General features: G+C 44.8%; 2 protein-coding genes and 1 long non-coding RNA gene across 4 annotated transcripts; 1 reads left to right on the plus strand and 2 right to left on the minus strand.

The window, feature by feature from the left end:
- Positions 1-913: 913 nt before the first annotated feature.
- Positions 914-6,723, minus strand: MESD (mesoderm development LRP chaperone). The gene is made up of 3 exons (XM_064456275.1): positions 6,500-6,723; positions 2,041-2,273; positions 914-1,317 (listed from the first exon to the last, which is right to left on the minus strand). Exons 1-3 carry the CDS (start codon positions 6,662-6,664, stop codon positions 1,053-1,055), a joined length of 663 nt encoding a protein of 220 aa, XP_064312345.1. The 5' UTR covers positions 6,665-6,723; the 3' UTR covers positions 914-1,052.
- Positions 6,724-9,373: 2,650 nt separating this feature from the next.
- Positions 9,374-16,502, minus strand: LOC135314275 (uncharacterized). Its single transcript, XR_010373731.1, has 2 exons — positions 16,036-16,502; positions 9,374-14,254 (listed from the first exon to the last, which is right to left on the minus strand). It is a non-coding gene; the product is annotated as an uncharacterized LOC135314275 (long non-coding RNA).
- A 36-nt stretch (positions 16,503-16,538) lies between these two features.
- TLNRD1 (talin rod domain containing 1) lies at positions 16,539-19,695 on the plus strand. 2 transcript variants are annotated; one of them, XM_064456273.1, is made up of 2 exons: positions 16,539-17,060; positions 17,458-19,695. In XM_064456273.1, exon 2 carries the CDS (start codon positions 17,844-17,846, stop codon positions 18,909-18,911), a length of 1,068 nt encoding a protein of 355 aa, XP_064312343.1. In that variant the 5' UTR covers positions 16,539-17,060; positions 17,458-17,843; the 3' UTR covers positions 18,912-19,695. The 2 variants fall into 2 exon arrangements, with proteins under 2 accessions (XP_064312343.1, XP_064312344.1); XM_064456274.1 differs by having other exon boundaries at positions 17,549-19,695.
- The last annotated feature ends 3,695 nt before the right edge of the window (positions 19,696-23,390 follow it).

The raw sequence follows: 23,390 nt of genomic DNA on the forward strand, positions 1-23,390 counted from the left end.
CATAGTATTTAAATCAAATATTTGTTTACAATCAACCACGTCAGTGAGGAATTCATACTCTCCCCCAAAAAAGTCTGCTTATTAAATATCAGTAGGTGATATGTCTAACTCAAACTTTAACTCTGTGCTCTAACTAGTGCTTTTTCAAAGATTTAAACAAACCCTTCGACCAGTCAAACAAGTTGATTTGAGAATTAAAGCTATTTCTTCTAGCTCACTGTCTCGGTAACGGGGCATACACAACATTTGCTTCCACAGGCACAGTTCTTTGGCAGCAGTAGCAATCTAAATGGCACGAATCAGACCTTTCCTTTCACCCCGACACTGCTCATGTGGGTACTGCAATTCCATTAATATCCCAGCATCACTTCTGATGGGTACAAAACCTCCTTTTGGCACTCACTCGGAGTGCGTTAGCCAAATACCTGCCCAGCCTCTACCATATTTCTAAGCACTTCCATGGATTTCTGGGGACAGACAGAAGGAGTTTTGTTTATTTTAAAGAAACAGGCAGTTTTATCAGGCATGTCCTAAACCCTGTCATTTCAGGCACCTTTGGCCACTGTATCGCTATTCTTTGCAATTTTAGGAAGTTTTACCAACTTAGTCTAGTGAACTGGCTTCCAAGAAAATCTTTGAGCACTGTACTCTGCTACCTAACAGCAGCTATGAATCAATGACCAACTTGCACACTCAAGACAGACGTGGCTACTACAGATGAACATCGGTGTATTCTAGACTGTATTTCGTCTTTTCCAGTCAAGTTTGTGATGTTAGACACACAGGTATGTATGTTAATTTTAAACCACAACAAAAGCATTAAAAAATTACAAACTAAAGTAGTCAATTGCTGCTATTAAACATTACCTTTGGGGTAACTAAACAAATGGCCAACATTAATAAGTAAACTGGTGAATTTCAACATAGAAGTCTTTTAACCTCAGTAATCTCTGCTTCCTTCCTTCCCCCCCAATAAAGCCAGGAACCACATGGAAATTTAAATTTCCGTTCGAGGAACAGCAGAGCAGTGTTCAGTCTGGTTAACGCATCCATCATAGATCTTCTCTCTGTTTGGTTGCTCGGTTGTCCTCTTTGATGCTATTAGATTTCTTGTCTCCATCTTTTTTCTTCTTTGCTTTTTCAGGTTTTGTTTTGTTTTTCACTTTCTCACTTTCTTCTGCTCCTTTGCCAGGATAAACCTGACCTTCCAGAGTAACATCCGCACACCTTTCTTGGTTTATCAGAAAGTCTTTGATCTCCCAGGCGTAACCACCATCACGTAGCATAAAGATGGCACGATTTGAGCCAACGATAAACCTAGAAGAAAGATAAGTTAACTCCATGCCTTTTGCTTAGCTCAGAGCACCTCCACAACCGAGGCACACATTTAAGAGAAATAAGTTGGTCTTGTTGGTGTTGCCTGGGGATGGGGAGAAGAGAACAAATTTTCTAGTACATTTAATAATAAAATGTATTAAGTTTACAAATAACCAAGGAGGAGCAAGAATACGAAGAAAACTTAAGAACTAATTTGGCACTATGTAAAAACCACTAATGGGCATTAAATTCACTTTATACACTTAATGCAACCCTTCTCAGCCTCAATTCAAGAGCACAACATTCCCTCTGTTTCACAATGATCCTCTCTCTCTGAGAGAAAAATCACATTTTTTAAGCGAGGGGAACAAAAAGCCTTTTGTGGTGACAAGTCTTCCAAGCGTGATGTTTTCCATCAAGCGCATAAAGGCAAACTACTGCAGCTAAAACTGATAAATAGCTGAAACGTAATGAGATAAAAAGAAACTAGGCTATATATACATCATGTGTAAGTGTTGAAGGAAGAGATTTGTGCACCACACCAGAATTTTTGTAGCTTGACTTAAAACAAATTGGTATATAAACTGATACAGCAACAAAGGAATAGTGATGGATGACGCAGGTGGGAAAGGGCACAGGATGAACAGTTGAAACGATTTTCAGGAGGAAAGAAACAAGGGATCTGTAAAAGCAAGAACTTTATCCTTGGGTACTACAGCTTACCTTTGCACATCATAGTTTGCGTTAAAGAGACTGCCCTGCCACAAGCTAGTGATTTCTTCCGTCTCCTTTTCTGTGGGATTTCCCGATACCGTGACAAACATCATCAAAGTCTTCCCCTTTTTTGTCAGCTTCAGGATACTTTCAGGCTTGCCTGGATCAATTTTTGAGAAATCTATTGGTGCTGGAGGCCTCTTGTGTTCAGGAAGATCCCCCTCTTCAATGTCATCATCTTTCTGTTTTGAAAAGAAAAAGGAGGCTTTAAACTCAACTGTTTCACAAAACTCTTCCTTTTTGAAACTTCCACTGTTTAGATAATAACTCTGCTTTGATAAAGCAAAAGCATTGTGTTGTTTAAGGATGGAGATTCTCAAACCAAAAGAAATAGTGAGTTGCCTCAAGATACTTCACCAAGAGCGCTCTTCCCATTTACAGCCTCAAAATTATCCGTTGGTATCAACGTGTGTCGAGTACCATTTTACCATGTACTGAGAAATATTTCAGCTACAAGGCTAATTCAATACAACTCCATCCTAGGCACTTCATAAAACAACACTTTTTCTCTTCACAGTTTCACAGAAATTTATTAAGTACACAAGTATACAAGATGGACTGAGAAAGCTGCACTAAAAAGCCTCATACACAAACATAAAAAAAGTCATCCATCTGCATATTGCTTTCAGAAGTCAACACTCACTTCTGGGAATCACACAATCACTTGTGAACTTAATTTTCCTTACTTTGAAATTCTGAATTCTTGCCTTTTTATTTATTTAAAGACACAATGCTCATGCCACAGGAAAACCTTTATTAAGGGTTTAATGACTTTTCTAATGCACAGATGAAGAGCAGCTCACATTCTGACAACATAATCACCAAGAGTAAACCGCCGTTAGAAAACAGAAAAACACTCTTAATGCCTCTGCTGAGTCTGACAGGCATTTAAATATTTGGAAAGGCAGAATTCAAACTACTGCCCCTTAAAACAGCTACCGACAGAGAGGAGCGAATGTAGCAACAACTTACACTGAGCTAGAACTTGATTTCTTAAACAGTATTTGTATCACAGAATTAAAAAGAAAAACAAAAATAACAGGAAAAACACAGAAGTCTTATACTGGCATCCACCCAAGCACTAGTAAATCAGCAGAAATTAAGGCAGATATTTTAGGTGTTGTTTCCACTTTAAACATGGAGTGAAAATATGCATTAGGAATATGAACTGTAGCAGTATCTAAACATATTCCCTTCAGGAGCCAAGCTTGATTTTTAGATGTAAGTAAGGATTACCTTCTCATCTCTGCACATGCATATATACAAACTCAAGAGCATCCTCTTACATCCCATTACAGGGAGCATTCCATACCCTTTAAAGGTTAAGGATCCGTATCAGCAACCTTCTTTTCACATCTGAATTATGTAGAATTTGCTGTCTTTCTGACAAGGAAGTTTAAAATTTAGTTACCACCAAATAGAAGTTGTAGAAGCCTCAGATTTCATCCTTTCTTTCCTTACTAATTATGTATCTGCTTCAATTTTGCAGGTCTGAAACTTGCTTTCAAGTAGTTCACATGCCTTTGAAAATTCCACGTTGGGTGAACTAGAAGCAAAGGAGAGCCCCAGGAAAGTCCCACTGCCTTCACTAAGTGGGAACAAGAGTTATTTTAGAGGATGCTTGAAAATGTTCATATTGATAAAAGTACTGTGAAAATACAGTCTTACATGACTTAAAAGTGTTCTTCAAAAGTAAAAGCAAATCAATTCTAATTTTAGACTGGTTTGGCTAGTGCAAACCAAACTTATTTCACAGTTTTGAAAGAGAACGGCAAAACGAAATGTTTCCAAATATGCCTTATGCAATACAGAAATTGACTTTGGATTTAGTGACAACACAATCTAATAACATATATTACACATTTTCCCCCTTAACTATTCCAGCTAGATGTTCATAAGGCTGTATTGTTACAGTTTAAATAGAAATATTACAGGAAGCTGTCAAAAGCTCCCCTACACAACACTTCTTTTCTTGATCCTGTACAAACTATCAGGCAGTTTTGCATTTTTAAAGCTATCTACAAAGTAAAAGACTGAAGTGTAATCTTTTGCTTTGAAATGTCTAGCAGATTCACTCATTTAAACAGTACCATGAGGCTTCAGAAGAAAAGCATTACATGGACATAGTAATAACCACATATTCCTTCTCCTCCCTTCAGCTCCCATCCTCACACATTTCTCATCAATGCCCTGGATTTTTATTTTTTAAGACTATTAGCAACATACATCACCTAATTCCTTAGCCTATTCAATAACCTTAGCTCAGAGTCAAGCCTGAGAAACCCTGAGCTTATAACAATAACGAACTATTTAAAAAAATACGACATTTCAGTAACATGAAGACCTCCGGACCAGATACTCAGTTCTATTTCCAGCTCCTCTGAACTCAAGACTGCTGGAGAGTCCCTTTCCATGAGGGAAATCCCTAGGCGGCTTCCTTCAAGCTCTAGTTGCGCAACCCAGCTGCTGAAGCAACCTCTCTCTCTTCCCCATGTTCATTTTCTACTAGATCGCTCTCCCAGTTCACCAGGCAGTCACGCACACGGCTGCACCAGCACAGTGCAAGGGGCAGCACAAGAGCCCGAACAGAGGTGGCTGCTCATTCTGGGGCAGCTGCTGGAGTCACAGCCTCAGCCTCACCAGGCTTGCAACTGAACCCAAGGATGTTACAGCCAGCATCCTCCAATGCTTCAATGCTTTTAGACTAATTGCCAGGGAAATAAAAAATATTAGGAGTCATCTCACTCAGCTGAAAGCAATGACACTTGATTCTATACAGATCTGTGCCCCTCGCTCCCAAGCATAATTCCTGCTCTCATCCAAATTCATAATGGTCCCTTTGTTTCTCATCCCACCCCACTCATACCCCTTCTCCGCTATCCTCCAGCCACCACCCCCTCAAGTCTTTCATGTTCCTTGTATGTGTCCTAACTACCATCAGACAAAATGCCATACCGCTGACCGTCCCAAAGACCAAACAACCATTAATTGTTAAGCCTCTGCTTCAGTAACTTTTTTCTTCCAGGGCTCTGGCTGAACGTGCATTTCCTCAGTGGCAATGCCAACCCGAGCAGCCAACCCTGAAGATGCTCAGCCACATCTGCACACAACACAGCTACAAGCATTTGTGCAGCACATGGTGAAATGGAGCAGAGACCTGCTCCAGCTAAAGAGGAAAAACCCTGAACAGCATCCTGACCCTGCCTGCCACATGGCTGGAACAGAATGAACAGCCAGAATCTCATGACAGCATTAACTTGAGACTCCCTTTCATCCAGGCACCTAACTCACAAACTCAGGGATGCTCATCTTTAAGATTTTTCTTCCTACAATACCAAATTTGGTTGAAGTTGGCCAATATTATATTATTAGCCTTGATTTTTTAGCAGCTGGGACTACCTGGTCCTTGGCTGATACCACTAACAGAAATGCAAACCTTGAGCTTTCTACATAATTTTGTTAACATTTTAATTCAAATTTCTAAAAATCTCCCTTTAGGAAGCAAGAGACACAGTAAGAGTCCATGGGATGAACAAGTCTATGACCCACCAACCAGCTCCAAGGCAGACATCCTTACTTCTCACAGAAGTTACTTCATCTGTATTACATATACAAAACCTACTTCTCCACCTTGACTTACAGCTGTAACTGGTGCTACAGGAGACACGAGTTTTCATTCTATTTTTTCCTTCAGTTTTTGTGCAAAACATTCTGGAGAACAGCCTCATGGGAGAGAATAAGACGACACTGATTGCTCTGGCATTTATCAGAAAATGATGGAAGACAAAAATAGTGAAAAGAACCAAACGGTGGCATGACAAGCACGTGCAGAAAACAGTGATGGGGAACTGCCAAAGAAAGTGAAGGGAGTGGGGTGATGGGTATGCAGGGAGACAAGAGAACTCGGAGAAATCGTTACAACGAGGAGTGGCAAGGAAGGAAACACCTAACCAAAAAACCAACTACATCCTTTGGTCACAAAACGTATATCCCTTAATGCCCCGAAGCAGCAGACATTTAAGTGAAGCCAGGCTGTTGGCATGCATCGCCAGCGTGCGCTCGGGGCTCAGGCGCTGGGAGGCGGGCAGGGGGCAGCAGGGCAGCTCCGCAGGAGCCCCTTCTGCGCCCGCTAGTCCCGGTCCTGTACCCTTCCCGCACACGAGCCCGCGGCCTCAGGGGAAGGAGCCGGCACCAGCACCCCTACCGCCACCCGGCCTCGGGGATTCCTCCCGCCCGCGCCAGGCTGGGGCCCCCGCCGGGCCCGGGGCAGGACGGCCGGGCCGCGGGTGCCCAACCTGCCGCCCTCCCCCGGCGGAGGCGCCGCGGGGCCGGGCAGAGCGGCCGCGGAGCCGCCGGCTGGGCTGCCCCAAACCGGGACCGCGGCCCGCCGCGGGTCCCCTCCCCGCACCTCCCACTGCTCCAGCAGCCGAGCCATGTCCGCGTCGTTGTAGTCCCGAATGTCCTTCTTCTTGGCCGGCCCCGCCCGCCGCTTCCCCTCTGTCTCAGCAGCCCCGGCCGCCGCGCACAGCCACAGCGCCAGGCCCAGCAGGGCCCAGCCGGCGGCCGCCGCCATCTTCTCCCGGACCTCAACGCCGCGGGAAGGCGGCCCCGGCTGCCTTAAGGGGCGGGGGCAGCGGCGGCTCGCGCCGGGAGGGGAGAGGGAGGAGAAGGGGGAGGAGCTGGAAGGGGCGGACGGGCAGCGGCGGGGCGGGCTGGGCGGCGCGCTGGGGCCAAAGCCGCCCCCGCGGCCCCTGTGCGGCTGCTCCCCGGGGCGTGCCCGGGGGCCGAGAGCGAGCCGGGGGCGCGGGCAGCCTTCTCCTGCTCCTCGTCCTCCTCCGCGGTGTCCCCACACAACGGGCCGCTTCAGGAGGCTCCTGCCCAGCCCCGGCCTGCTGCGGTCGGGGCCGCGCTGGGTGTAGGCCCTGCAGATCCTGGCCCAGCTCAGGGAATGAGACATGGGCATTGTGCTTGGTGGTTTTTTTTTTTTAACGTATAATGGACCAGCTGCTGGAATATAACCTATGCACTTTCTTTTTGTTGCTTTTTTTTTTCCAGAAGCAGGATGACAAGTATCTGCATTCACTAATCGTTGTGACAGGAACTGGGCCCGTTGCACTGAGTCTTCTGGTTTTAACTAGTATGTCAGCAATATTCGGTTTAGAAGACAACTTTTAAAAATAAAGCTGTTTTGTTACTAAAATACAACTCCAGAACATCTGAACACCACAAAAAATTACACGATGCCTTTTTCTTTCAATAGACCTATCCAAAACAAACCAGATCATACAGGTGGATGTCTGCATAGCCTAATTTCATAGAATCATCACAGTTTGGGTTTGGGTTGGAAGGGTCCTTAAAGATCATCTATCTCCAACCCCCTGCCACAGGCAGGGATACCTTCCGCTAGACCAGGTTGCTCAAAGCCCTGTCCAGTGTGGCCTGGAACACCTCCAGGGATGGGCCGTTTCACTCTTCAGTCTTCATTTTTTCCTCATGGAAGCCATTTTAATTATAAATAGCACTGTCTTCTCTTCTGCCTTTTAGACTTGGGCTCCAGGAATTTTAAACTTGGGACTTCAAGGAAGTAACTGCTACTGGTAGATATTAATTGTGGTCAGGTTGATAAGTGGACAGGGTGCTTTTCCATTCAGGTGGAAGCATTGAAGAGAGAGCAGGTTCAGAGCAGAGGAACCAGTTCTACAGAGTGCACAGTTCAACCCCGATTCTGTTACTGTGTACAGTCCTATAATGAACTAGCAGCCCACTTCCCTTATGGGCACAGTGGCAAATACAAAACAAAAGCAGTCAGAAGGCAGGGGCATAGCTTCGGGAGGCTTTCTGAAGCCCAGACTATTGAAATTATAAGACGCTGAAGGGCTATGTAGCTTGTGAGTGCCAGGGAGGCATGCCCCATGAAGCAGCAGCTTGCTAAGTGCACGCATAGCATGAGAAACAGCAGAAGAGGATGTGGGATCCAAGATTTCAGCACCCTGATAAACAACCAGCCTGGTCTGCAACCTCCATACTGAGGGTTATCATTCTATAACATTCAGACATACTGCCAGTGCGCCTGAGAAACAGGAAGCAGTTAGACCATAGCTATTCATGGAGCTTGTTAAATGTACAGTAACTGAAATGGGGTTTTAGTCAAGCACCTTTCACAAAGCTGTCCAATAAATCACTAATGAGCACATTTGCTCAGTGATTTCTCATTAAATATAATGAACATAAGGTATACTACTATATCAGATTGCCCTGACTAATGAGGTTTTACTAAAATATGTTTCTGGTAACTTGTTATTACTGGATCACGTGTACATTCACTGCGAAAAAAAAATAAAGACTAAAGATTCAATTTTGGAATGCTGGAATTACAGCATAAAATATTTTCATTGAATTTCTACTGGGAAATACTTTCTTTAGTTCTGTTTTCTCTTATTAGAACAAACCAAGCTGACTTTGACTTTATTATCTGGGGCTACATTCAGATGTGGTCTCAAAAGTAATCCAGTTCCCTTTGGTAAAGGAAGAAGTTGTTCAGTATATCCAGCAGCGCACCAAACAACGCTATGCACTTCCCTGTCATGCATATAAAAGCTTTGATTTGAAAGGAAGGTATTTCTCACGCTTGGCTCTGTCCTTGCAACTATCTCTGTTCAGGCAGAATTCTGTGTCCAGGAAGAACTTGTTCAAAGTATGTTCTTTGTGGAGTCAGCCACACGACAAACACGTATTCAGCCTCCCTCTGTACTCCGCTGTTCTTTCTCATGCAAGAAACAAAAGCAATGCAGCTAGAAATACGTATCACTGACAGTGGCAAATTAAATTGCATTTTCTTTTTATTGAAGCACACTGTATTTTGTTCAGAGTATCTATAGAATCACACAAATAGGCTTTTTATAGCATAAGCATTTTCATGTTCCTTGAAAGTTCTCATAGTCCTAACAGCTAGCACTATTATGATTACAACACAGAACATATCTGAAAATAGATGGCTACTTTCACTATAGGTCACAAAAGTAAGGTGTTTAAAGCTTTATCTTTTAGCTTGAAGTCCTACCTAGTCGTGCTAGGGAATGTCTCAAGCTGTGGCTGTCATTTTTACTTCTGCAACATGCAACTTTTATTAGTAGTACTTCAATTACAATGTTAGGCCTTATCAGAAAGGCAAATCTACCTCCCCCTGTTGGTATCAACTGTTTTCATTATTGAGTAGGGTTGGGTCAAGCTGTAATACGGGAGGATTCAGGATGTTTTAAATTTCTGTTAATGAAGTTTGGGATTCTCTTTTTTTTTTTCCCAATATAACCTGCATTTTTGGAACTATATTTGTGCAAAATATACTTCCCTTACCATTATTTCTGATGAGTTTGGAGAAGAATGTGTATGTATTTTTTCTATTTTTATTTTATATCTATATCATATCATATATCATATTATATTATTATTACATTATATTATATATGCACGCTGGTGGGGGGGTTATAGGCAGTTTTCTATTCTAAAGTGGATTCTCATTCATCACATTTTACTTTTCTTTGCAAATACAGTACAAAGCTTGTCCCTTGACATTCCTTGGAATGAAACCTGGGAAGAACAAAGAACTTGACTTCATCAAGGAAAGGGCAGCACCTTGTTCGAAGGACGGACAGACAACGAAGAGATTAAACTAACAGGATCAAAAGGTCAGCCCTCAGCATGCAGATTGGAGAATGAACATGCAAGGACTACCTGCTATCAACATGTGCCATGTCTGGAAGAATTAATTCCTTTTAAGAACTCTGCTAATACAAAAGGATGTTCCATACTGGCTCAGATGAATGAAGTGTTGCAAAAGGCAGCCTTTTAGTGATTACTTTGAGTATCTAAAATGATTGAGGTCTGGTGTACAGCTGTGCTCTGCATACAGCCTGAGAGGCATTAGAGCTGCTTTTGCACCTACCGGCTTAGTAGAGGACCAGGACAATACTGTGTTAAATAATACAGAAGACTTGCTGAGTAGCAGATCCTGGAAAACTTGAAGCAAGTTCTGAGATGACCCAGCACTCAGAGTATTCTTACCCTGTTTGAAAGCACTGTCATACATTTTGCAGAATGTCAGGATATTCTGAGTTACCTTCAGTAAAACATTCAAAATTAATGTTTTCATAGGTCAAATTAGCTGAAGTACCCTAAATGTTCCCCCGCAGAGACAATCTAATGCATGAGCTCTCATGCAACGATAGTGCATGTGTTAATTCAGGCCTCTAAATGCAGTTACATTCTGGAAAAAACCTTGAAGAATCAGACCTGAATATGTTACATTAAAAAAAAAATTCTTTCTAAATCTCAAGAAGGAAAGGAAAATACGCTTTCCAGTACTGGTACTAGCAGCAAAGCAAGCAAAATATGCTGTCATCTAGAGCATAAACATTTGAATGATTCAGAATAATTTCAATATTCAAATTAATTTCATGCATAAAACTAGCATGCTCACTTGCCCTCTATTAAGAGAATGCAGATCTTTATTACAGAGCTAGCCAGACCTTGAATTCCCAGGTTCAATTTGAAAAATTAAGCCTTTAATTCAAAATTCTCCCAAATTAGGGATTAATTATTGTGATTTGGACATGAAATACTAATTCAGGTACTAACATTGAAATTCAGATTCTGAATTCAGTTTTTACCACAAATAATTCAGAATCTGAGATTTCAGTTTTGACCACAAAATAAACCTTTACCCTAAATCTATGTTACCCTGTGCACGTGCATTTTATAAATTATAAACTTATTTACTGAATGGAGAAGTTTGACAAATGACATGGTAGTGTTGTAACATTACCTGTCTGACGGGGTTTGGGAAGGGGGTACGACGCCTGACTGTCCAGTCGGCTGCAATAAAGCTATACGCTGTAATCCTTAAATTCAGAAACACCACAGAATGTTCCTGTTAACACTCATCTGACTGCAAAATTTGCTACAGATCTGTGCTGGTTAAAACTACGTACTGGTTATACAATTTAAAGTTACCCTATTAAGCAAAGAATTACATTAAACCAATGTCAAAGACGGTTTACACAGTTCCCGCAGGAATTCCATTTATAGCCTAATTTCCACAATCTAAGTGAACTTAATTTTGTAGTCCCAATTTTATTTTAGGTTTACAGGTCAGTTTTGGCACCTACATCTAATGTAAGTAATACATTACATGAACTTCTGATGAATTAAAGGTGCTAGACTTAAACTGATAATGATCAACAGCTCTCCTCACAGAACACACAGGCACAATGAGAAAAGTGCAGAGACCTCTATGAAACCATCTATTGAATTTCTCTCATGATATATATTAAAAGAGGAGGGGGGAACCCAAACCCTTCTGTAGAGTATTGCACCTGCAGGACAGAACACACCACTGAAAGTGCAATTCAGGAAGGGTGGGCCCTCGCACATCTTGTTCAAAATACTGTGTTCTCTTTTGATCTTAGTGAAAAAAACCCAAACCAACAAACCAGACCAAAGAGTCTGAAGGGAGGATCTTGGATTCCTGTTTATGTTGGACCACCCTTATCAACAGCATTTATCACTCTTCCATGAAGGGCTTCTGAGTCTCAAGCCAACCGACCTACAAACCTGGCCCTTCCTCCCTGCTCCAGGGCGGGATAGTGAGCCCAAGGAGGCTATGCTGCACCTAACACTCTCCTAGGTGCTAGCCTCATAAGACACGAGGCGTGGGATGCGTATCCCTATGTGTAGAGGGTAGATAAGAACATGAAGCAGAAAGCTCTATTGGCTGTATCAACACAGAATATGGCACAGCCTTCAATTCTGCCCAAGGAGTTTTGTAGCTGCATTTTCCTCTTCATAAAAATGCCTCTTTTCTATGTCAGTGTATTAAATATCCATGGTAACAGCAGGGGACGACCAATCAATTATATATGGTAAGTGGTGAAAACAACAGTACAATAAATCATGAATAAAAGGACAACAAAATAAAAAACTCTTTTGCTGTATTATCTTTCAGTTGAGCAACAGGACCTAACCAGTATTTTAGCTATAACTGACATATTTGCATTACTGCTATCCATGTGATAATTTTTTTCTTACCTTTGACATTGTGTTTTTAACTATGCCATGTTTAAAAAAGAAAAAAAAACACATCAAAACACCAAGGTTAAGCCTGTCTGCAAAAGCCTATCTATTATTCTAAAAAGCTAATTATTTATACACAAAATCATTTTCAAATATGAAAAAGCAAAACCTGTGACTGTGTTTGCATGTTGCTGTCGCAAGTGACCAGTTAGCGGTTCCTCCAGATCTCTGTCTGTCTTTTTTTGCTACACACAGACCAGTTCTCAGGTTGCATCCCTAGTGGATCAACCATGAGTGCCTCTGCAGATCTGAGGCAGACCCAGACCTGCCGGTTTAGTCTCTCATGAAGAAAATCACTCTAAGTACTAACCGCAAAACACTTACTTAGCACCAAACCATTTAAGACCAAATAGATCTTAAAACAATAAACCAGTCAACACAGTTGACTTTCCTTCTGTATGACTTACCAGTCCATTGCTGCAGAGAGGAAGGCTCAGCTTCTTCCAGCCTCTTCTGCAAAGTCTGCCTCTATCTTAAATTATTTCCTCCATCAGTCTCTACCAACTTTATCCTCTGATTTTTAGTTCTCAGCCTGACAAACTAGCTGCATCGGAATCGGAGCTACCGTCTTGTAATTACCACCTCACATTTATTAGGTTTAGTCACATAGAGCTGACACAGGGGAACCACTGAATTGCCTTTTATTCCTTCATCAGGTAGCTCCCTATTAAGTTAAACTGATATATCTATACATGAAAGTAATATAAAGTAGTATAACCCATTGTTATAGTAACTTCCTCTCAACAACCTGGCCACATACCATGTTGATTAAATGATTGCAACTTGGTATTCTTCGGCTATTACTCAACACTGGCTACACTGGCAAGAATCAATTCCTCCACAAAAAAGGGTTTTACTAAGCAATGAACGGGCCAAGTCCTGTCAGATGATTCAGGAAAGGAGACTTCAGCGTCCAGTTGCAGTTGTACTAAGCACAATGCAAAATAAAGATCAATGTGACAAAAGAAGGACTCATACAAGTAAGCCAATCTTCTGGACACTACTAAGCCACACTAAAAGGCCTTTTAATCCCTTGTATCTGACAATGCCTGCTGTTTCGAGCCCCAGAGTTATTTCAGACTCTGTCAGTGAAATCTTTTTAAAACCAATCATGGTCACCTGATTTTCCTGTCTTTTAAGTCTGTACACCAACTCACAGAGCTGCCCAAGTCCTGCAGGTCACCTTTGGACTCAGCAGCCATGAAATAAATGGGTACGCACACATTCTCCTCGAAAGAAATATGTGAAAGACTTAGGAAGGAAATACCCACCCCAAACACCAAGTTTCCTCCTAAACCATGCAGATACATCTACTGGACCTTTAAAGCATGTAACTAGCTGATCCTAAATCACTGGAGCCAAGAGAATCTGTTGTTGAGGCTCCCTTTTACAGTAAGACTATGTCTTGATGGTCAAATAACCATGGTAAACCATGGCTATGAGTGATCTTGAACCTAGCCAGGCCAGGTGTACTTATGAAGCAACAATGCGGTTGGTAGGAAGGATCTAACAGGCTGCAGCTCCAAAAAAATGCCTCTTCCATGGTGAAAACAACCAGTTAAGGTGGTATTCTACACTTTCCAAACAGCAAACCAAAAGCAATCATCAAGTCATTCTTTATTACATATTTCATATGTAGAAGAGCTGAATGCCCAAGGCTCTACTGGAGGAAAAAGAGATTTGGCAACGACTGCCCTGGAGACAGATTGTCCACAAGCAACACCTACCACATGGCAACAATTACCTGTTTCGCCCCTTCCTAATACTGAGGCTGAAAAGCGCTGGGTCAGTCTCGTGGGCAGATTAAAGGAGCTCAAAGAATATCTGCATTATATTATAGCAGTTGCAAAGAGCTTTGGTGGCCCCATCAGCTGCTAGGAACTACCGCAGGTTACGGACAAGCCGTGTTTCTGGTGTGGGCGGCTGGGAGAAAGGCTGGTGGAGGAGCCACAGCAGGAACTGTCCAAACCAAGGATCTCTCCACATTGTCCTTGGGGAATGGCACAGATCACACGGAGCATCATAGCAGCAGCACCTAAAAATGGAAAAGATTATTAGGTCATTTAACCCCTCTTCTAGCCAGGGGTGAGACCTAAGTTTTCTAAAATGAAATCTTTCAAACTCTAATTAAATGTAGTCAACCCTCATTAAAAATAAACTAGGTTAATATTTGTGAGAGTCGTTTCTTGTGCTACATAATACCTCACTGCCTCATTTAAGGACATACCTGGAAATACTTTGAAATACTATTCAGCTGGCTTCTGCTGCCCATTGCTTTTTATTTTTCAGAGTATTCTGAAATCACTCCTATTTAGTTTTGAAAATGAGTTGTTGGCAGTAAGCCAAAATCGTTTAGGACCAAATCATGACCTTCCTTTAAACTGCTATAATCTGACTCAAGTAAACAGAATTTCCCTCACAGTTTCTGTGAGGAGGGATGGGTGGAGAACTGCCATTTTTTTCAGTATCTGCCCCTTTCCTCAAGTCTGGCTCTACAGCAAGGGTTTCCTCCTGCCCCCCAAGAGCATACATCCTGTTAACCCTCTGCTTTCACATCTGTATTCATCCTGCCCATGTCCCTCCCTACAAGTCAGTAGAGAAGGCCAAGGGTTCCTCTATCTAATGGGGGTGAGAATATATACAAATAAATTTGTCTGAAGCTCTTTAAGTATATGCAATCCATTCGACGGGCTCTGTGCCAGGACATTTTTGGATCTGGCCTGCAAGTGAGCAGTCTGGTCCAATTTTCATTTATACCAAGGTCACTTAGAGCCCTGCAGTCCTATGAATGTAGCAAGATATTAACTGTGAGTTGGGACAAATGTATTTCTGTAGCCTGCCAAGTGCATTGTATATGCCTAGAATTAAGAGGCTAACTTGAAAAGGAACGTCTGATTGAATGGAGCAAAAGAATGTTATTATTGAGCAGCGGCTTAAGCGGCACCAAAATATGTAACAAACAAAGTGTGGTCTTAACATGGACTCAGATTATTATGGATTATGTTGATGGAGATACTGCCTAACGGAAGTGAGTCTGCTGTGTGGGACATCAGTGAGTCTGATGTGTGGCACAGCAGTGTTCTCATCACTGCCATTTACCAAACTATATATTCCCTTTGGAAGCATCCCAGGCAGCATTAAACCCACCTTCATATAACTTGTTCCATCCTGATTACTAATTTTAATTTTATTATTGTTTAATGGCATTTACTTGAATGCCTCAGATTTACTGAGCGTAACGTCTTGCTTTCAACAAGAACCGTCTAATAAAGTTCTCGGTGTGCTGCAGAATGGAAACAGGCCAGAGGAGAAAGTCCTCTTTGCAGAGGCTTTCCGTACGCAAAGTTAGTGTCAGTAGGTTTACGTCGTCCCTGCTAAACTCTAACAAATGGTAACCAGTCTTCAAAAAGAATAACAGAAACATGAGCGAAACATACCAAATTAATTTTCACTAGTGTAAAAAATGGGGCAAGACCAGCGCTGAGGCAGACGTTTCTATGTAAATAAAGATGTAGTAATACCCCATACTGCACTTACAGCGCCAATTACAGCTAGCAAGAGGATGGGCTTTTTAACTGAATGAAGGCAGAGCCTCAGCCTAAGGCCCCGCTGAGGTACGCGGGCAGAGCCTTCACCGCAGCGGCGGGGTCTCTAGCCCGCTGCCGCACGGCCTGAGGGGCAACGGATCCCCGCCGCCCGGAGGCCGGCAGCCGGCCCAGGGCGCCCGGCGCCGCCAGCCCGCTGCCCTGCGCTGCCCCGCGGGACCCCGCCGAGCCCTCACAGGGACGGGAGTTTCGACCGGAGCGTCAAACTTACCTGGCGGGCTGCCCGGGGCGGCGGGCCCCGCGGGGAGCGGCACCCGGGGCGCCGGGGCGGCTGCTCGGTGCCCCCCTCGCCATCGCTGCCGTCTCCGGGGAGCAGAACGCGCTCCCGCCCAGCCGGCGGCCGCACCAGCCCAGGCGGGCTGAGGCTCAGCCGGCCGCCCCGCTCCCGCGCCGTTTCACTTTCCTCCCACCGGCCTCTCCCTCCTGCCCTCCCCGCGCCGTCATTTATTTATTCTCTCAGCCCTCCCTCCTTCCCCGCCCGGCGGCGATGGGGTTCGCCTCAGGCCGGCGGGGCAGCGCGCCTGTGAGGCGCGGCGAGGCGGCCACTGGTGCCGTTGCCGGTGCCTGGCGCGGCCGCCGGGCGGGCGGTGCCGCCGCGGCAGGGCGCTGCTGCCCCCTCCGCCTGGGCGGAGCGTGAGGCGGCGGGCGTGGAGCGGGGCGGCGGGGGGAGGGCAGGATTTAAACGAAGGGCGGTGACACCGCACAAAAGATTTCGATAGGCTTAAGTGAGGTTACAGCAAAGGCAACGGGGAGGGGGGAGCCTCCCTCAGAGCCATGCAGCGTCTGGCTGGCAGATCCGCCGCAGCCGCCTCTTCCCAATAGTTTGTCTGAAAGCCTGAGAAAGGCAATTTAAAAGAATTTCCTCCCCCCCCCCCGTTTTTTTATATTTCTCCCCCCCCCCCCCCCCCCCCCGGGAGTTAGGCGACTCGGCCAGAAAACATGGCAGGAGGAGCGCAAGGCCGGGCGGGTCGCAGCATCCGCGGCTGCAGCCCGGAGCCACCACCCTTGTTTGCGGGAAGAGCCTAAGTTGGTGCGGCGGCGGCCACAGCGGGAGCCGAGCGAGGAGGGGCCGGCGGCGCGGAGTCTGCGGGGCCCTGGGCGAAGGGGCATGGACCGCGGCGGCGGCGGGGAGCGAGCTCGGAGCGGCCGCGTGAATGGTCGAGGCAGGAAGGAGTGAGGCAGCGGCAGAAGGAAGGGGAACGGATCCCGCCCGCCCGCCCCCAGCACCCCGATCCGGTGGAGCTTTTTTTTTTTTTTTCTCTCTCCCCCTCCTCCGCTTTCTCTTTTCCCCCCCTTCCGTCCCCTCCCGCGGTGCCCCCCATCCCCGCGGTGCCCCCTCTCCCCCCGGCCCGGCGGCGGGGTGCGCGGCGGGGCTGGGGCGGCGGGCGGGCCACACCCTCCGCGGCGCTTCCTGCGAGCCGGCGGCGCGGGGCCGCGGCGGGCGCGCCGGGGGCGGCACATGGTGCGCAGCCGCCGCCCCTCCGGCCCTTGCGAGCTGCGCCCGGCTGGCTCTGGCCGACCCCAGGAGCCGGGGGCACGGTAGCAACTTGGAGGGCTGCGCCCCTGCCCCCAACTCCCCGCGACTGCTGGGCGTCTCTGAGGTATTCCGTCTGGTAAAGGGAACTTTGCGCAGGATCCCGCAGCCGGGAAGCCGGAGGAGGAGGTGGTGAAGGGAGGGAAGCCGACGTGCGAAAAGGAGGAGAGAAAAAGAATTACATTTTTAGGTAACCGATGCCGGAACGGGGCCCGGGGGCTCCCGGCGAGCGCCGCCCCGCCGCGGGAGCGCCGTAGGAGCGAAGGCTGGCGCCGGAGCGGGGCGGGCGCCCCGGCGGAGCTCGCTCCCCGCAGCAGCGGCAGCCGCGGCGCCCAGAGCCCTTTCTTGCCTCCCGGCGATTAATGGAATGATGTTGCGGAAAAGGCAGAGCGATCCTGCCGGGCTCAGTCGGGACTGCTCGGGCGGCGGTGGCGGAGGCGGTGGCAGCGGGGTAGCGAGCGGCATGCGAGTGCCCCCCCGGCGCTATGGCTAGCGGTGGCTCTGGCAAGTCCAGCAGCGAGGTGTCTGGCGGCGGCATCCCCAGCAGCAGTTCCCTGCAGAGGAAGAAGCTCATCTCTATCTGCGACCACTGCAAGATCAAGATGCAACTGGTGGCTGATCTGCTTCTGCTGTCGAGCGAGACCAGGCCGGTGAACACAGAGAGCCTGTCTGTCTTCGGTGAGTCCTTCGAGAAGTGCAGGGACACGATCATTGCCAGGACCAAAGGACTGTCCATCTTGACCCATGACGTCCAGAGCCAGCTCAATATGGGACGCTTCGGGGAGGTGGGGGAAAGCCTGATGGAGATGGGGGAGCTGGTGGTCTCCCTGACAGAATGCTCTGCCCATGCTGCCTACCTGGCTGCAGTGGAGACTCCGGGGGCCCAGCCTGCTATGCCTGGCTTGGTGGATCGCTACAAGGTGACCCGATGTAGGCATGAGGTGGAGCACGGCTGTGGGGTCTTGAAGACCACCCCTTTGGCAGATATGAGCCCTCAGCTCCTGCTGGAGGTTTCTCAGAACATGTCCAAGAACTTGAAATTCCTGACAGACGCCTGCGTGCTGGCCAGTGAGAAATCCAAGGATAAATTTGCTAAGGAGCAGTTCAAACTCAGTGTCAAATGTATGAGCACCAGCGCCTCTGCCCTCTTGGCGTGTGTCAAGGAGGTCAAGACTTCACCCAGCGAGCTGACGAGGAACCGATGCGTCTTGTTCAGCGGACCTTTGGTGCAGTCTGTCTATGCTCTGGTGGGCTTTGCCACTGAGCCCCAGTTTTTGGGTAAAGCTGCCACCATTAATCCAGAGGGCAAAGCTGTGCAAACTGCCATCCTAGGAGGAGCCATGAGTGTAGTATCTGCTTGTGTGCTCCTGACCCAATGCCTCAGGGATATAGCCCAACACCCCGAAAGTAGCACCAAAATGAGCGATTACAGGGAAAGGTTGAGGAACTCAGCTTGCGCCGTCTCGGATGGTTGCAACCTGTTATCTCAGGCACTAAGAGAAAGATCTTCACCCAGGACTTTACCGCCAGTGAACTCCAATTCTGTGAATTAACCCCCACATCTTCTGTTTAGATCCCAGTCATTGCTAAAGGAAAATAATATCCCACCTCCTCACCCCTTTTTTGTATACCAAAGAATTTGCTTGGATGAGCCCAATCCTTTAATTTCATGTGGTGAAGAAGCAGAACAGCGTTTTCAAACTATACGTACTAATAAAGGTAGCCAGTTTTGGCTTCTTTTTATTTTACTTTAACGTCAAGCAAGTATCTGTAGATAAATTTTCCTTTATTCAGCAAGGTCTTCACACAAATGGTAATAACAATTGTTTAAAAGTTTTTTTTATATTTGGGGAGGTGGGGGTGTCTTAAAAAAAAAGGAGGAAAAAAAAAGCTTTAATCGCGCTGGGTGCGGTTTTTAAAGTTTGTCTTGTCTTGTCTTCCGAAATTTCCCTTCTAAATTTTACTGTTCGGTTGTGCAGGAAAAGGTTACCTCAGTTCTCACTCATTTAAAGAAATGAAAAAACCCAACAACACATAGATGATGGATGTAGCTACTATTTTGTTTGTTTTTGTTTTGTATGACTTTTTTTTTTATTTTGCATCAAGTGTTAGGTTAGAAGTGCATTTGGTGTGTAGGAGTGGAAGGACTGGAGGTTGTGATTATGTTTTCCATGTGTTGATTTCCAAACTGGGGGAAAAGCTACTGTGAGTGTTTAAACAAACAAACAAAAAATTACACTATAACAAAAGTGATTTTTAATTTTTTTCCAATGTCAGTTTTTATCTTGCATGTACTGGAGTATTTATTTCATCTATTAAAATGTTATGTTTCTCAGATGTCTTTCTGTGAATCTCTTAATACTTGAATAATTGAACAACTAGGCCTGTTTGCATTGTATGTCATTTTCCCCAGGGAATGGGTGGTACAAATGCAACTGTAGTTCTAGACAGCAGCATACAGGCTGCAGTTCAGTTCTTTTATTTTCCTAAATGCCGTCCCTCCCGCAATACCACCCCTCCTCCTCAGGACGCCTCTGACAGAGATACTCTGTAGTTGTATTTATGGAAAGCTGGACAGTGCTGCATGCATTGGGATTGCTCTAGCTGCAGAGCGCTGGCGGCTGCTGCAGCGGGGCATAGGCTGGCTTTGTTTGTCTTTATCAGCATTCTGTGTTATCTTTGAGAAGTTTGTGTATTTTAACTCTTGTAGATGTTGTGGGCCACCTGCGTTAAATTTGTGAGTTTCCCTATTAATTTATTAAGGATTTCTTGAGAAACTGTACCCTGCTGGATAGCCCCGCTTGTTCCGCGTGTCTGCTTAGGAGTGTGAAGGCTTGCCAGAGTGGGCCCTCTGACTCCTCAGAGGTTTGTGCTGGAGCTCCTCAGTACAGATTTCTGTCAAAGTAGTTCTAGTTTGATGGTGCAGATAACGGGGAAAGTTTGGTAACTTTTGAGGCGCAGTCCACCTCCAGTTGAATTCCCTGGAAACCGTGAGTGGACCTTAGGGTATACCGCAGTAGTTCCCGTAACTGCAGTGATGATTGTTTTTCAGTCTGGTCTTTGTGGACCTGTGGGGTCCATTGCCTACTATATCTTCCATGAAAGGTAAATAGAAGAGCAGGTCTTCTGGCAAGGAAGCTTTGTTTGTCTGCCCAGCTCCGTTGCATAACTGGATTTTTTCTTTATAGGTCTGCAAATTGAACAATGTTGAAAGCTATTGGAGAACGTACCTTAAAAATGTTGTTACCATGGTTTAAACCTTTACTGTACAAATACTGTCGTATTTATTCCTTTGAAGAAGTAAACCTTCTGAGCCTGGCTATGGAACAGTCTTGGAGTAGTGAAAGGTCTTCCTTTTATAGCATTATTGTTTCTCTTGCACGTGATGCTTTTACTAAATTTCAAAGGAGAGTGAAACATTACTGGGTAGTGGACAAATACACCCTGCCGAAGGAGACAGAAGCTAAGCTTATATATGCATATCCTCAGGGTTAGGAAAAAAAGAAAATTGACAGTACAGCGGACCCCAGTATTAGGTTTTGTTTGTTTTTACATGAAACTTTCCTGACTTCAGTGAGTTGCATGATTAAGGCTTTTCTTTGTGAAAAATCAGTCCAAGCTGGGGTATGATTTTCTCGCTACATTATCTCAGATGCAGTGTAACCCTAGCAGTATATGCTGCAGAGGTACAGATGTCTGTGTCAACGTGGGATAGTATAAAAGTTATCTCGCTATATTTTCATAAATAAATAAATATATACACATGCTGTTCTAACTTCAGCTTAGATGCTTCCACAGGTATTTCCTCAGGGGCTTTCTCGTGTGTGTGCACACACACGTTTTCCCATCTGGATGGCAGGAACAGCTGTAGCACTCCAGAGGGATTCATAGGAGGCCAAGGCCATCTACAGGGAGGTCCTGTGCCTCTGTAGTGTTTGCGGTTGTCTGCTCAACTATCCTTTCTGTCTCCCTCCCTTGTAGCACATCTCCATGGGAGCCAAGATACCATCCCAGTCTACCCTTCCTTCTTTTCCACAGTTGCACTGAGGGGAAGGAGGAAAAAGGGCTTGTAGCAAACGTCATGCTTTCAGGATGTACTATCTTCTGTGGCTGCAGACAGGAGGTGAGGAACTGGCTCCACCCTTCCTTTGCATAGATCCTAGATGGTGCAGAACTTCTGTGGGACGTGTGGAGGTGGTGCTGAGGAGGCTGCAGGGCAGTGCTGCTCGGGCAGGGTATGGGTACTAGGGCGGCATACTCTAGCTCCTTTAGTTCTTTCAAGTTACTGTGACCTACATTGGTGAGGCCTGCTTCCAGATATAAACCAGAGGACTCTGAAGGGCAGCTCTACAGCATGTCTGACAAAAAAATCTAGCGTCCCACTGGCTCTTTTGATGTTCCTACTTAATAATTTTTGGCGCTGCTGAACTAATTAGATTCTCTTTGATTCATTTATACATTATTGAGGTTATATGGATCACAGATCCTTCTTATTACCTCTGCATATGAAAGGCAATATATTATTGATGATGATAGTGCCGATTTTGTTGTGGTAAGACTTTGTTTTAAGCGGTTTAGTGCAATTTTTGTTTTAACAAGGATACTGCAGATTCTTCCCCCCTTTCTGATGATATTTTGAAGTGTGTGCATACATACATAAATATGTATCTTCTTTTTCCTTTTTTAACACCGAAGGAAAACAAACTGCTCTAGATCTCCCCTTGCTTTTGAGGTGTGTGGGTTTTATAAAATAAAATGTGAAATGTAGCCAGGCCATGATTTTAGTTAACAGGCTGATTAAAAAAGAAATACATACATAAGTAGTAAATTCACCAAAGTAACTTACTGTAACATTTTAGAATAACAGTAATTTTAACACCAAAATGTTCAATCATTTCTTTCCAGGGTAGAAGTTGCACAAAGGGAGCCATGCATTCCCTGGCCTCAGCTCAGAGTATCTCTCAAAATCTGTGCTGTTTATATAATTAGCACAGCAAAGTTTAAAAAAAAAAAAAAAAAAAAAAAGCTTTTGATGTAAACAAGTACAACAGTAAATGATTAACGTGGAAAAGTCTATGTATACGTATGCACATTGTGGCATATTCTGAGCTGAAAGAGTGTGGTTCCACTACTAAGCATGAACATACGTATATTTTAAATGCTGTAGTGCCACATTTATGAAAACTTAATGTATACTGTGATAATTTATTTGGCATGCATTCCCATAGAATATTAATTCTGGCATAAGACTTTGTTTCAGTAGGTATATTCATGTTGTTCCTTTTACTTTGTACTTTCTGGGACAGAAAAAATACATAATGGACTAGTTTTCAGGGGGCAACTGCAGGCCACATCAAGGTCACTGATTATCACTTGGCGTCATACTGTAGGCCCTTGCTTACACCATTTAGGTCAACAGGGATTATCGCTGTTTCAACATACAAGCATGAGATGTGATTTCTGATCTGGAACCCTGGTGATTTTGACTAAAAAAACCTTAATATTTTGGAGTGCTTATGTATGTTATAGATCTACTATAATAGTGCACTTAATAAAAGGGTTAACTTATTTCTAAACACATTACATAGTGCATGTTTGTAGCCAAAAATAACGCTGTCCCCACCGAAAGAGAATTAAGCTTATTTTTTAAATATAAGAATTTTTTTAACAAGGAAGAAGTTGTCACTTTTGTATTGTCTGTGAGTTTGATATTACCTTTTGGTTGCTGCTTCATCATACTGAAGTTCATTATTGATTTAATGCAGCAGCTGAGTGTTGGAATTTGAGATTGAAGCAATGTGTTTTCTGATTCTAAAAAAACCCCACACTTCTGTAAGACAACCAGTAAACTAGCAGCAAAATGCTATTGAAAAGCAACTACACTATTTAAGGGAACTTGCAAATGTAAATTCATGTTATTTTTCAAAGCTAAAAAAAAAAAAAAGACCATGGGTCAGATAATTCCCTTCACTTTTTACCACAGGAAATGATCAAAGTAGCAGAAAATCTGCTCTTTTTGGCCAAACTTCTGT

This window comes from Phalacrocorax carbo, chromosome 7 (assembly GCF_963921805.1).
Source record: "Phalacrocorax carbo chromosome 7, bPhaCar2.1, whole genome shotgun sequence".
Taxonomy (NCBI): domain Eukaryota; kingdom Metazoa; phylum Chordata; class Aves; order Suliformes; family Phalacrocoracidae; genus Phalacrocorax; species Phalacrocorax carbo.